Below are 15,058 nucleotides of genomic sequence, written 5' to 3'. Positions count from 1 at the left end.
GTTTTATATTTTTTTAATCGGGCAATTAGCAGGAAATGATTTGTTAATTAGGGTTCCTTTCTAAGGCACCACCACCACCTCGTGAGGAAAACAACAAATCCAGAAAAGCGCAGGACGACAAGAAGGCATATTGTCAATAGTTTGGAAGGTGATGGCCTAAGAGGCAATTCGAATCAAATCCGAATTTCACTTGTGTTTATTTTATTTTATTTTATATCCTAATGCTCTCAATTTTTAATAAAATGATAGCTGCATCACTTAACAGTAGTATTTAATATACTTAATCCATGAGTTTAACTTAAACTTATTTTGTTGTTTGTGGTTGTTTTCCAGAAGATTAAACTACGGAAGGAAAGCATCTTCGAGGTTAGAACTCAATGATATGCCACACTGGAAACAAACACACAAAATATACCAATCTCTTTCAGTTCTCATTTGACAAAAATCTTTAAGTCAAAGATAAATAATGTCAAAATTTTTTTTTTCTTCTGATGAATTAGACGTCATATACAATCAGTTGTAGTCATATATAATGATTGACATGCATGCATTAATTTACGTAGTGAATGTTATTGGATAATTTTCGTTATGTTACTGCAGATGTGAGTTAAGTCAGTTGGTCTAGTCGACAATGTGTCCGTTTCTTTGTACTTTTTCTAAATAAAACAAACATGTAGCACTTACCCACTACAACATAAACAGATAAACAAATGTCGAATGGAGAAGAAACTTGAGGTACCAAGAATAGATATATAGAAGGATTTATTTCCTCTTTGAGCATAACTTGGCTGAAGTTGGTGATGATTTCACTCGGCCCCAGAGGGCCCAGGGGCCTTACTCTTTGCTTCCATATGATGTCGAAAAGATGACAAGTACAAGTTGAAAAGAACATCCTGCTTACAGCTCGATTTTGGTCCAGCATATTTCAAACCCACATCGCATAAAAATATTTCTCAACCAAAATTCTCTGTATTGTTCTCAGAACCCAAAGCCACCCCAAAAGAAACTTTCGAACCATTATGATGTTCCAAGTAGTCAAACACACTTAGCGTGACTTACACAGAAATACTGTCTTTTATAAATACACATAAATAAAAATATATAACGCTGTTTATTTGCACTCATGCGAGGGTGCATGAGTGTGCAAGCAAGAGGGTCTTTTATATATACATATATGTAATCATTTTATTTTATTAATGCGATAAGGGGATAGAGAGTCGGGAACCTCTTTCAACATTGAAAAGAGAAGTACTACTAGACTAAGAGTTAATTGGTTGAGAAATTCGATCTTTGAGAGTGTCAATTTCAATTATTTATCATGTGAACTCAATCAATTTTTTTTAATTTTTTTAATTGTACATGTATTTAGGGATTTAAAACTTGTTTTTACCATATATCGAACTCGCGCTACAAGGAAAATAATTTTACCAAATATTAAATCCAGGGAGAATTCATGTATCTAGAGTGGTTATGAAAATATTTTCTTACCATATAGTGAAAAAGAAAATTCAGACTAGATACCAATGTACTTATAATTAAAATGACCAGGTACAATAAATCTTTTGGAGAAATTTTAACCAAATACAACTGATTTTGTTTGGTCTGAAATTTATCCAAATACAACCAAATTCATGTATTGTAGATTAAATGTGATTGAATCTTTTGGAAAATTCACGTATTTAGGCAAATTTAGGCAAATTTACCAATAAATGTTGAGCAAAATTTTCTAAATTTGAAATGCTAGGAGGCTCTAAATAAAGAGGAAAAGGACAGGACAGTCCTCAATTTCATAGTATGATGCCATGCTCCTAGCGGGAATCTCTTGGGAACTTCCTTCTGTCCGCTTGCTTCCCTCTTCTCTCTACTTGTAAATCCTCTCCGTTTTCCTTCCCCCAGCAGCAGCAGCAGCAGCAGCACCACCACCACCACCACCACCAACAACAGCACCAAACAAAAACATTTTATCATGTCTTCTCAATCCACCCACCTTTTGCTCTCCTCACCCCCCACCCTCCCACCCACCTCCTCTTCTTTTACCATTAATCAACCTAAATTTTTACCGGGTGAGTCCCCAGTTACTGTTACGTTTCTTTGCTTTATCATCTTTTCAAGCTTTTTATTTTTATTTTTTATTTTAATATATATATAATCTTTTGAAGATTGTCGATCTTCAGTTGATCGGAGATTTTGTTCTTTTTTTCCTTTTAAAGAGATAGAAAGAGAAAATGAAAACTCTTTCTTGTTCAAGTTTTCTTTTTCTCTCTGTCATGGATCGTGGTTGCCGTTGAAAAAAACTACACACAGAAAGCACCACCACAAGAAGAAAAGCTGCATGCAGATGAAGATCTTCTTCTCAATTCTGATATGATCTTTAATTAAGTGATCATCAGCTCAGCTCTGGTTGATTAGCTTTTCATTTTTTTGGTTGGAGAGCTCTCAGAGCTCAGAGCTAGCTAGCCATGGCATGCCTGCCTTTTGTCTCTTATTTTGTTTACCTGCAAAGAGGGCGTTAAATGTGTTTCTCTCTTGAATTCTCCTTTAGTCTTGGCAACCTCGTGGATTTCACCATGCAGGCAACTGTCACCTAGAAGCCTACCTCCATTATATATATATATATCTGCATATTCTTGTCTTTTCCATTTCCAATTTATACATTATATATATATATATATATCCATTTTCTTCATGGTAAAATCCATACTAATTTAATTTTTGCCACTAGAAATAAACTCCGAGAAATGACCACCACTACCCCTTCGTGTAGGTGTCTGGTCTTTCGGCGCTAAAAACAAAAGGGTATTTCTCTCAAAATGCAGTGCGGTTTCCAAACCCCGCACTCAAGGTAATCATGCTATATGCTTTCACTTTCTCTTCCTTTTCTTTCTTTAACTTTTTACAGTCATACAATATATATACATTTTTATATACACACACAAATAGCAATCTTCCTTTTGTGCAGAATATGCAGACGTGTTACAAAATGGTCTGCCAGTGATAAAGTGGCACCAGATTGTGGAGGATGACATAGAAGCCGAAGCTGATCCTAAGGTACCCTGTTTTTTATGCGTTTTCATTTGCTTTTAACTTCACCTTTTCAAAAAAAAAAAAAAATATTTTTATATATTGTTGTTTATATATAGCTTGTACCCGCAGTCCAATTATTTATGTGTTTTTTGAATAGGGTTCTGTGTCTAATAAGATCAAGGAACATGTGGTGGCCATCAGATCGATGCTGGGGTCTATGGAGGACGGAGAGATCACAGTGTCAGCATACGACACCGCTTGGGTGGCTCTGGTGGAAGATGTGGAGGGAAGTGGCTTGCCTCAGTTCCCCTCCAGCCTCGAATGGATTGCCAACAATCAGCTCCCAGATGGCTCTTGGGGAGATAGTGAAATTTTCACGGCTCACGATCGCATCATCAACACCATAGCTTGTGTTGTTGCTTTAAAAACATGGAACGTTCATCCCGACAAATGTGAAAAAGGTAGACTACTTAATTAGACGGACGACTAAACTCTGATGTGTAAAAATGCTCGTCTAATCCTCTAAACCATAATCTCTTTCCTTGTTATATTTACTTCCTTAAATGTAACCCCATTAAATATTGATACAGGAATGGCATATTTCAAGGAAAACATAAACAAGCTTGGGAACGAGAATGCTCAACACATGCCCATCGGGTTTGAAGTTGCTTTTCCTTCGATTCTTGAAATAGCTCGAAGTTTAAACCTGGAAGTACCTGACGACTGCGCAGTGCTGCATGAGATTTATGCCATGAGAAATCTAAAGCTCACAAAGTAAAGCCTCACGAGCCATCATTATTTTTGCAGATTTTCACAAACTTTTTTTTTATTTGTTGGTTTTTTGGTTTGTGTTTCGGATAAAAGAATAAACAAAAAGTAACCTTATCCATGCCATGTAGATATATATATAATAATTTGGTCCCCTGGGTGTGCATCTTTTTACATGCATGTAATTTTTTATGTGTGCGGGAGTGGGAAGATATACATATATAATTGTATGATTTGAGTTTATTTTCTGGATAGGATACCGAGGGACATAATGCACAAAGTGCCCACGACATTACTTCACAGCTTGGAAGGAATGGCAGGTTTGGACTGGAAAAAACTTCTAAAACTGCAGTCCCAAGATGGCTCTTTCTTGTTCTCTCCGGCCTCCACTGCCTATGCTCTCATGCAGACCAAAGACTCCAAATGCATGACTTATTTGGCAAAAGCTGTCCACAAGTTCAATGGGGGAGGTAATTAACTTATTCAACTGCATGCATGCCAACATTTTTAATAATAGTCTTTTCCAAATATAAATAATATGTATTTACTTACCTTTTATCTTGCTTTTTCAGTCCCTAATGTGTACCCAGTGGACTTGTTCGAACATGTATGGGTTGTGGATCGGCTGCAGCGCTTAGGAATATCTAGATATTTCGAGCCACAAATTAAGGAATGTATTAATTACGTCGACAGGTATGCTTCTATATTTAACATTGGTGCATTTATTCGGACGATAAGTGACATGACAAAAACTTTAATTATTTTTAACATTGATTTTTTTCCCATTATCTTGTAGATACTGGACTGAGAAAGGAATTTGTTGGGCAAGAAATTCCGAGGTACAGGACATTGATGACACTGCCATGGCATTCAGACTGCTCAGGTTGCATGGCCACCATGTGTCTGCTGGTAAGTTCAAATTTATATTATTTTAAATTTCCATTGGTTTAGTTTAATAAACTTAATTAGTGTAATTAATTTTTGGGTTAATTAACAAGAACAGATGTGTTTGAGCACTTCAAGAAGGGCAACGAGTTCATCTGCTTTGCTGGACAAAGCACACAAGCTGTGACTGGAATGTACAACTTGTTTAGGGCTAGTCAAGTTTTGTTCCCTGGAGAAAACATCCTCGAGGGGGCTAAGGATTTTTCAACCAAATTTCTGAGAGAAAAACAAGCTTCCGATGAGCTGCTAGACAAATGGATCATCACCAAGGACTTGCCTGGCGAGGTATGAAATTATTTATTTGAATTTTGAGTCTTTTTATTTATTTTAACACAGAATTATATATCCTGATATATACATATCAGAGAAAAATCAACAGGATCGATGCCATTCCATGAGGGGCACGAATTAAAGAATATTATAAAGCATTTAACAACTGAGATTTTTTTCTTAATTAGCTTTATATCCACAAACATATAAATGCGAATGAGAATATTATTTTTTATTTGGATATATATATATATATATATAAAAAAGAAGAATAAGTTTCTAAAAAGAAAGGGCCAATAAACAGGTGGGGTACGCACTGGAAGTTCCATGGTATGCGAGCTTACCTCGACTGGAGACCAGATTCTTCATCGAACAGTATGGTGGCCGAGATGACGTCTGGATTGGCAAGACTCTATACAGGTATATTAATTATAGTTTTCACATTTTCTTTTTGATGAAGATATACTCTAAATTACTCTAGTGTACGAGGAGAGGGATTGAATTCGGGTGCAAGAAGAGTCACGGATTTTTAAATCTTCACACTCTGTCCTATATTAATGTTGAACTTTGATTCTAACGACTGTTTGCTTTAGGATGCCCTACGTAAACAATAATGTCTACCTCGAGCTGGCAATACTTGACTACAACAATTGCCAAGCACTGCATCTGATCGAATGGGACAACATTCAAAAGTAAACAAAACAAAACCCTCAATTTATTATTCACTTTTATAATGATTTAAAATTTTAAAAATCTTTTTTTGGAACTATACTTATGTATTATACGTACGTACGTACGCAGGTGGTACGCAGAATGTAGACTTGAAGACTACGGATTGAGCAGAAGAAGCCTCCTCATGGCTTATTTTGTTGCTGCAGCAAGTATTTTTGAACCAGAAAGAGCAAACGAGAGAGTTGCATGGGCTAAAACGACATGCTTGATTGAAACAATCGGGTCTCATTTCAAGGAAGAAACTTATGAGCAGAGGGGGGCCTTTGTACATGAATTCAGAACTAGGTACGTACGTAAAAACTGCAGCAAAGAATAACTATTGTTGTTTGTTTGTTTGATCTTTTCTCTCTCTCTCTCGGTGTCTGTCTTATTCACCGGCCTCTTTCAGAGACATTTGTGCTAATAATGCAAATAGGTTCATCAGTAGGGTACCCTACAATACTTTATTCTAGGTAAACAAAGACAAATTAATTTCGAAACGTCAGTTCATGTGTCATGAGCGCACCAAATAATCAGCCACCACAGTGGAAGTTCCAAGATTTCAGAGATCTAATAATAGTAAGAATAAGCACAACATCTATGTTACCAATTGAGGCCCAGGGTGGTTGTTCTCTAAGGAAAAACTATCGTGTGGTAGTGAAATACCGTGTCACGTGATAGGTATAAAGAAATTCACGGGTTATGATATAGATAGACATATTTATAGTTGTGTGTACAATAGTCACTAATATGCAGTTGGCTTGTTATATAACATGACTAGATTAGTTAGATACATCACGTGGCGGTGTTACAGTTCTACCGACTTTCGAAAGAGGCATTTACATGTGCTTTGTGTTGCAGGAAGATGAATACAAACAAGAAAAGGCAGGGGCTTATTGAGACCTTGATGGCAACTCTACACCACTTCTCATTGGACGCAATGGTGGCTCATGGTCATGACATTAGCCACCCTCTACGCCAAGCTGTGAGTTTCTTTCTACCACACAGCTCCCATTTTTATTTTCTGTTTTTTATGTTTCCATTGGCTGCCCAGTTAATAGTACTGATCCCAATACTTATAACTTGGTGTTTTCTGTTTTTCTTCTTAATAAAATATAAAGTGGGAAAAGTGGCTTACGAAGTGGCAAGAGAAAGGGGACATGCACCAAGATGAAGCTGAGCTACTGGTGGAAACGATAAATCAGACCGCTGGCCTTTCAATCCCAGAAGGGTTGTTGTTGTCCAATCCAGAGCATGAGCAACTTTTTAGCATCACTAACAGTGTTTGCAATAAACTACACTCCTACCAAAACCAAAAGCACAAGGTTAGATAAATTCAAACGACATGTCACACATTCCACTAATTTAACTATACTTATTGGGGCAGTGTTTGATAGATCTTTTTCTTTTTTATTTTCTCAGGTAAATGAAAATGGGAGTTGTACCATGAAAATCCAAGAAATAGAGTCAGAAATGCAACAACTTGTGAAAATGATGCTCGAAAACCCTTCGGACGACATACACTCTTCGATCAAGCAAACCTTTTTCGTGGTCGCGAGGAGCTTTTACTATTCTGCCTACTATGATCCTGGAACCATTAACAACCACCTTACTAAAGTGTTCTTCGAGCGAGTAATCTGATATTTGCATATAGGATTAGCCACAGTGCCTCATTTTAGTGATGGCAGATGTACTCAGCTCAACCCAAATGAAAGCAAAAAAAAAATTAGACCTTGCAAATGGTCTTTGTTTTTGTTTAGTGTTAAATATAAATACTCTTCAAAAAAGGAGTGTGTTTTTGGGAAACAGAGACTTGCTTTATGAGTTTAATTGAGGAGCAAAATCCTGCATTATGCAGAGCCTGATCAGTAATAATTACAAATTATACAGCAGATATAAGTAAACAAGGACAAAGGCACAAAACACAAAAGGTGGTGATTGACATGTCAAATGAGTGAGAACCATTGCTGTTTGCTTATCATGCCCCTGTAGCAAACGAAATGAAAATAATATTTCTACAGCATTTGAAAAATGAAAAATATCACAAGGAAGATTATTTCTGCACTTCCTACACCTGCATTTTGGTCTAGCAGAAGTTTTATTTCAACCAAATAAAACTTCTAGCGAAAAATAATCATAATCAGTGAGTATATACTGTTCACTGTTCAAGCATGAGCATAATTCCAATCTAAACATGGAAAAGAAGTGGAGAAATCAGAAGAAAAACAAACCCTAAAGCAAGGGTTACTTTACTGTGAAAAGGTCCAATCTCAATGAGGACCAGACATAGGGTTGTTTGCACAAATATAGGTAGTGGGTACATGTACATAGAGTTGCTTTGTAAGGAAATGTGATGTCTTTCAAATATGTGGGTACATGTACATAGAGTTGCTTTGTAAGGAAATGTGATGTCTTTTAAATATGTTGGTGTGATGGTTTCCTCCTTTGTGTTAGCAGATTTAACAATGGCAGACAATTTTTTGGATACAAAGCCATGAAAAAGTTCCTGGATTGGTCTTCCATCCGAAGTGGAAATTCACCCAATCCCACATCTTCAGATCTGTTATCAGAAGAAAAAAGAAAGTGACCCCATTTGGTTTTCTTTCTTTTTTCTTTTCTGTTTCGCCTGCCTAGCACAAGAGCAAAACCCTAACCCTAAGCTTAACTAGGAGGCAATCAGAAGAGAGAGAGGTGATTTAATCTTGGTTACAACAGAAACCTGTCACTCATGCACCTCTAAATGGCAGGCATATTTTATTCCCACATCAAAAACAGAGGTCCCATGAAATGCAAATGCAGGGTGGGTCTACCAAAGCATTTACATGGTTGGCATAATGATGTCCCTCCTGCATGGTTAGTTGAATAATGAAAATGGTGTCCCAAAACTGCGGTTTTTGTGTGTTGGATTTTGGGTATTGATGCAAAAAAGCATTTGACGGTACTTTGGATTGAGATATGGAGGTGGAAGTGTGATCTGATATGAGGGCCATGACAGAGAGAGTGGCATGTCAAAGCCAAAAGGAATATGACTCTCTGTTTTTAGACAGTAACCATTTGGGTAAAAGTGCTTCCACCCCCAAATCTCCATCACTGCTTTCTCTCACTTTGATGTTTGGTTCAATTTTGGCATCACGAGAGGGCACGTGAGGCAATCCATCATTGCTTCTTTGTTGTGCAAGCGGCGAACAAAGAAGCAATCCAGCTTTCCCCACCCACCTCCCCTCATATTGGCGGGGGCCGCCCGCACCCTAAACCAAAATTTCAACTTATACAAAAGTTTTTTGTTTTGAGCACTCGAGCTAAAATTTAAAATGCAAGATCACGGATGCAAGGGCGAACGCTCTTGAGCATTGAGTACTCATGCTACAAGGCTTGGATTTTGTGGCTTAATTCAATTTGTGTCTCATAAGCCTTTAGCTGAGACCCTACCTCTTAATTTGATCAAACAGTTAAGAGATATGACCTCATCTAAGGAAGGCCTCACTATAAAATTCTTAGGACTTCGAGTGTAATTTGTGATGAATTTGGAAAACTTTTTATTCTTTCCTTTTTTGAAGTTAAATTTGGAGATTGCTTGCGCAACCAGCAACTAAAAATGCCATACGTTTTTAAATAGCTTGAAATGAGAGATTTTGAAAACCTCATCACTGTTATTTTCACATGCTTCAATTACAAGCTTACGCAGAGGGATTCTGTTGGCCAGGGCCGGCCCTGAGCCTGGGCACCGAGGGCGACGGCCATGGGCCTCCAATTTTTGGGGCCTCAAAATTTTTTTTTAATATTACTGGAGCCCAAATTTAAATTTTTTTTTATTTATAAAAAACACATATTCTCTTTGCCCATAAAGAGCTTTTCTGCTTCCAAAAAGTTTGTCCCTTTCCCACCGTGTTCTCCTCTCTTTTTAGTTGTTAATATATTCCCTCTCCCACGCTCTGTTCTTTGTCTTTGCCCATAAAAAGCATTTCTGCTTCCAAAAAAATTGTCCCTTTCCCACCGTGTTCTCCTCTCTTTTTATTTGTCAATATATAATATATTACCATTTTCTTTTCATTAAAAAAAATATATTACCCTTCTCCTCCCATGCTCTGTTCTCCCAAGTTATATTTTCCCTTCTCTTCTCCGAAGCTCTCTTCTTGTCTGTCTTTGACCCAAAAGAAAAGCTCTCTTAAATTTATTATTTCCAGTTTTTCTCTCATCCCTCTTTTATCTTTGTCTTTGAATTGATCTATCCAAAGAAATATTTGTAGATTTCTTTCTTCTACACTACAGACTCTAAAAGATTATCTGAGTGAGTGAGGATGAGGTTCGTCAACAATAACCCCATATGTGAATTATTTCCATTATCTTTATACATATTTTTTATATAGATTTGAATTCTTTATACATGTCTTTATACATATTTGTTATATTATTGCAGATGTGCAAGTGCAATATAGATCAATTGAAGTGAAAGCTCTGCAAGAATGAAGCAGTTTAATACAACTTAAGCATAAACCAGGTTGTATTGCTTTTTTTTTTTATTGCTTAAAATCAGTTTTTTTCCTTTGCTGGTTGAGTTTGGTTGCTTTGTTGGTTGTGTTTGGTTGGTTGCTTTGCTAGTTGTAGTAACAAAAATGGTTAGGAAACATGAATCTGGAAGTCAGAAAAGAAATAAAATGAGAAAAATAGAAAAAATTATTCAAACTCAAAAAGGAGCTCTTGATAAGTTTTTTAAAACTAGTTCTTCAATTGAAGATCCATCTGATGAATTAGTTAATGAATCTCAACAACCAATTAGTCAGGAAGAAGATATGATAGAAAATGAAGAGGTTGATGCCCTCATTGAGAATGAAAATAATCATGCTTTGAATATCTATGATCCAAGAATTTGGGATAACATTGATAACAAAACAAAGGATATTTTAATAGAAAAGGGTCCTGTAAGAGAAAGTAATCTAAAGTTTCCTGTTGATGGGCTCTCTAGGCATTTTTCATATTCTTATTTTACAAGAAAGTTATCAAATGGGGAGGGTCAGGATAGAAAATGGCTAGTGTACTCAAAAGATGTGGACAAAGTATATTGTTTTTGTTGTAAGTTATTTAAATCTGTGAAAATTAAAAGTTTGTTGGCAAATGAAGGGCTTAATGACTGGAAACGTTTAAGTGAGAGGCTTAAACAACATGAAACTAGTAGTGAGCATATCAATAACATGACAACTTGGATTGACATGCAAATTAGATTGAAAAAGAATGAAACAATTGATAAAGAGCTACAAGTGCAAATTAAAAAAGAGAAGGAACATTGGAAATTGGTTTTAGTAAGAATAATTTCTGTTGTGAAATGTCTTGCTAAAAGAAATTTAGCTTTTCGTGGAGAGAATGAGAAAATTTACCAAGATAACAATGCTAATTTTTTGGGGCTGCTTGAATTAATTGCGGAATTTGATTTGGTATTGCAAGAGCATTTTAGACGTATTCAGAATGATGAGATTCATTATCACTATCTTAGTCATAAAATTCAAAATGAGTTTATTGGTATGTTAGGCTCCAAGGTTAGAAGTGCTATCATTGAAAAAATCAATTGACACATAATAATGAATCTGATATTAATGCTGATGATTTGTTTTCTGAATTGGAAGTGTTACAAATGTATTTACCGAAAGAGACAAAGATAGCCATTGAAGTTCTTGAGTTTGTAAAAGTTGTGGATTGTTTTCCAAATGTCTCAATTGCTTATAGAATTATACTGACTCTGCCAGTAACTGTAGCATCTGCAGAAAGAAGTTTTTCAAAATTAAAATTACTAAAATCTTATTTGCGATCAATTATGTCACAAGAAAGGTTAAATGGATTGGCAATCTTATGTATTGAAAAGAATATGTTGGAAAATATTGATTTTGAAGAGGTTATTGATGATTTTGCTTCTCAAAATGCTAGAAGATCAAGAATTTTTAATGTTGGAAAATATTGATTTAATGTTACTGCTTTTGTGTTTTGATTTATAGATGATGGAGTGGAAGTCAAAGCAGCATTTTGTTTACAATTGAGCCATTTGAGAACTAAGCCCTATTGAAGAGCCACTAAGCCACTTGAGAAGCATTTTGTTGTTTATGGATCATGTACCTAAGCCACTTGAGAAGCATTTTGTTGTTTATGGATCATGTACTTTTGGTTTTTTTTCGTTAGTTGAATGAAATTATTATATTTAGCAACCTTAGTTGTTTTCGGATACTTTGCCCCCCTATTCATAAAAAGAAAAATGAATGAACACATTCAAGAAAAACATATATCTAAGGGCCTCATTTAATTTTTGGCCATGGGCCACCAAAATGTCAGGGCCGGCCCTGCTGTTGGCTTTTTCTGAAAGGTGATTTCAAAACCTTTTGAACCTGCATAAAGCAACACATCTGGCAGGAGACATAATAACGATAACAGACTGATGATACAAACTTCCTTAATAAACCCACTGTGTTTTAGTGTCATATTCATGAGCAGCGCACTTAGACTCCCAGTTTCACATGAGAATTTAAAAGCAGTTTATAGGACCTAGCTTCCTGAACTTCAAAAACCCATAAGCACAAGGTAATACATCATCATCACACTTAGTAGGAAGAAATTCCATAGAAATCAGATTTAGTCATACTCTAATTCATCAGGAGTAACCGGCCGTTTGAGGGGTATGATTGACTTCTTTTCAACGTCCCGAGATAATGCTTTCCTCATATCTGAAGCAAGAACAAACACAATAGAAAAGTGAGATGGAAAATAGTTTTACATAATGTTAGTTTGGATGGGGAAACTCACCTAACCCATCTTCTTCCCCCGAATAATACCGTAGGACTCGTCTATAGATCACGTAACCAAGCTGTGGGGAAAAAATGGAAAACAAAATGAAATAGATAGTGAGCATGACTCGTCCCATTCGAAATTGCGGAAATATCCAAGTTGGGATCTATGTCTGGCTCGCACAAACCAGGAATCACATAGAAGCAACAAATTATACAATTAAGCTCTTCCCAATAGGATGCATTTGATTCATAAAATTGAAACAATTTTCAGTTTAAAACTAAACTTCTATTTGGAGTTCTCAAAAAGAGCCCAATGATCCTTTTCATTCTGCACAAGAAAGCAAGCCTTTTTCATGTAAAAGTAAGAAATGGATAGTATGCTACAAATAAATGGAACCTAATTTCTGGTCATTTCGATTTTGGCTGACAATACAATGCAAAGAATATCTACAGTTACAAGAAACATTACCTTTTCATACATCTTTATGGCTGGTGTGTTTGATGCTCTCACAAAAAGATCAACAAAGTAACCCTTATCACTGCCAAACGAAAGTTTTCATTAACAAAGGTGAGGCATATACGACAAACACATAGAAATTATATGACCCAGTAAGACTTCATATTGCTCTCAACCTAAAAACTGATTTACAAGACAAATGCAGTCCACAAAAAGACCCCACAGATTGGAGGGAAATGAATCCTCATTAGGGTAAGAAAGAATAGTATGACAAGAAGAAAATTCCAGTTGCATTGGGCCTAGGTGCAGGTGGAAAATGTGTAGAGAGTGGTCCGATAGGTCTTAGGATCATTTCACCAATCAACATATGTCTAAGTGTGTCAAGAAATTCATACCCAAAAAAAAAAATAAGTGTGTCAAGAAAAACAATTATCAGATTTTCCATTATTGTAACATAATGATCTGCAAAAAGATGGCCAAGTTTCTATTTCCAGCCAAAACTATTGAAATGTGCATTGACAGTTAAATCTTAATCAATATATGCCCCTCTTACATCTTATCGCTAAAGTCTTCCAGCAAGTTCATGAGTTTCTTGGCCAATTGCTGCCTGCGATATTCTGGCGCAACAGTTACTGCAGTTACATGACCATGCCATGACTCACCTTGCCCTTCAACCTTTCCCATAACTGCCATCATATCAGAATCACATAGCCATTTATGGCATCTATCATGACTAAAAGAAAGCTGGAAAGAAAAATAAAAACAGATGGCAAGCATATTAGCATCAAGAGGAAAGCCAAGACGTAGTGAACCTCTCATAAGCCTCACTAACACCTCATACCTTAACCATTTTCAGGAACAAACTGGTCGCGCAAACAAATCCTTGACATCCAAGAAAACCTCTGCATGTAATTTATTCTTAGCACCCCCTACACTAAACAATAAGAGCCCATTTTTTAATCTGAAATCTCTCCTCCCACAATCTCCTTGAAACATACTGTAACTGTCCAATTCTACTAATTCCATTGTTCCAAGCAAACAACTTTATACCAATGGTGACACAATAAACTTAGTAATTTTACGAAAGAGAAACCAAATGGCAGCTGCATACCAAATAAAATGCTAAGGGCCCGTTTGATAACCATTTCAATTTTGGTTTTTAGTTTTCATTTTTTGTGCTAGAGTATAGATGAAAATGAGAGTAAGAATGGAAGTGAGGATGAGATTGCGAAAGAGGATGAAAGGGAGGAGTAACAAAAGTGAAAAAAATTTCAAATAGATTTCAGTTTTTAGTTTTTGTTTTCACTTTGGTTACTGCTCCCTCCCATCCTCTCCTCACATATTCTCTCTCAATCCCATCTCCACTCTCATTCTCACTTCCATTCTCCCTCTTTTCCCTCTATTCTAGCACAAAAAATGAAAACTAAAAACTAAAATTGAAATGGTTATCAAACGGGCCCTAAATTAAGCATAATGTTCTTTTTCGCCCCAAGCTAGCATAGAAGGAAAAGCTTATTCCCAACATCTTCTTCACCCTACATTTTATATTCACAATTGAAAAGTTTCAACCCGAAAGAAATGAGCCTTCAAGATACATTTTGTAGTTACAAAAAAAAAAAAAAAAAGACAATGCCAATTTTCCAGGAGCAAAAGCAATAACAACTAATAGAATACAAGAGACTGGGGATGCTTACTGTAACCCATGATTCGGTGTCCCGGGGCTTCGGCAACATGAAAATAGTCGGGCCATCTTGCTAAATAGGTCATATAAAATGACATATTGAACTGCAAATAACAGATTATTAGAATAATCTACAAAAATAATCAGCAAATTTGAGGAAGAAAAGGAAAGCAAATTGGACAAGGAAACGAAAAGCAAATTAGAGAGGGAGAAGGCAACAACTTACAGTTTCAGTGAGGTGGTCAAGATTGACAGAGGTAAAACGAAGAAGATCATTGCAGCAAAATCTGCGAATCGTAGTCATCTCTCTCCCTCTCTCTCTCTCCCTTTCTCGCGAGACCTTAAAGCCCCGTAAAAATTCAACCCGTCCTTTATTTGTCAAAATTCGGGTCGGTTTTACGGCCTTAAAGATCCCGTACCCGAATAATCAGCTTC

The 15,058-nt window shown here is 36.2% G+C and overlaps 2 protein-coding genes and 1 long non-coding RNA gene across 3 annotated transcripts; 2 read left to right on the top strand and 1 right to left on the bottom strand.

The window, feature by feature from the left end:
* The first annotated feature begins 1,793 nt into the window (after positions 1-1,793).
* GA1 (Terpenoid cyclases/Protein prenyltransferases superfamily protein) lies at positions 1,794-7,378 on the top strand. Its single transcript, XM_021949986.2, has 15 exons — positions 1,794-2,063; positions 2,765-2,842; positions 2,960-3,048; positions 3,182-3,485; positions 3,615-3,798; positions 4,048-4,262; positions 4,365-4,485; positions 4,589-4,701; positions 4,796-5,022; positions 5,312-5,427; positions 5,601-5,699; positions 5,809-6,024; positions 6,580-6,703; positions 6,840-7,043; positions 7,141-7,378. Exons 1-15 carry the CDS (start codon positions 1,967-1,969, stop codon positions 7,357-7,359), a joined length of 2,406 nt encoding a protein of 801 aa, XP_021805678.1. The 5' UTR covers positions 1,794-1,966; the 3' UTR covers positions 7,360-7,378.
* Positions 7,379-9,479: 2,101 nt separating this feature from the next.
* Positions 9,480-11,909, top strand: LOC148292706 (uncharacterized). Its single transcript, XR_015826626.1, has 3 exons — positions 9,480-10,021; positions 10,136-10,216; positions 11,703-11,909. It is a non-coding gene; the product is annotated as an uncharacterized LOC148292706 (long non-coding RNA).
* Positions 11,910-12,120: 211 nt separating this feature from the next.
* Positions 12,121-15,009, bottom strand: LOC110749805 (Acyl-CoA N-acyltransferases (NAT) superfamily protein). The gene is made up of 6 exons (XM_021949992.2): positions 14,850-15,009; positions 14,637-14,727; positions 13,496-13,628; positions 12,955-13,024; positions 12,502-12,562; positions 12,121-12,422 (listed from the first exon to the last, which is right to left on the bottom strand). Exons 1-6 carry the CDS (start codon positions 14,925-14,927, stop codon positions 12,331-12,333), a joined length of 525 nt encoding a protein of 174 aa, XP_021805684.1. The 5' UTR covers positions 14,928-15,009; the 3' UTR covers positions 12,121-12,330.
* Between the last annotated feature and the right edge of the window lie 49 nt (positions 15,010-15,058).

This window comes from Prunus avium, chromosome 8 (genome assembly GCF_965620075.1).
Source record: "Prunus avium chromosome 8, drPruAviu1.hap1.1, whole genome shotgun sequence".
NCBI classification, from domain to species: Eukaryota; Viridiplantae; Streptophyta; class Magnoliopsida; order Rosales; family Rosaceae; genus Prunus; species Prunus avium.
Note: the sequence above shows the minus strand (reverse complement) of the source record. Positions and strands in the feature narration are given on the sequence as shown.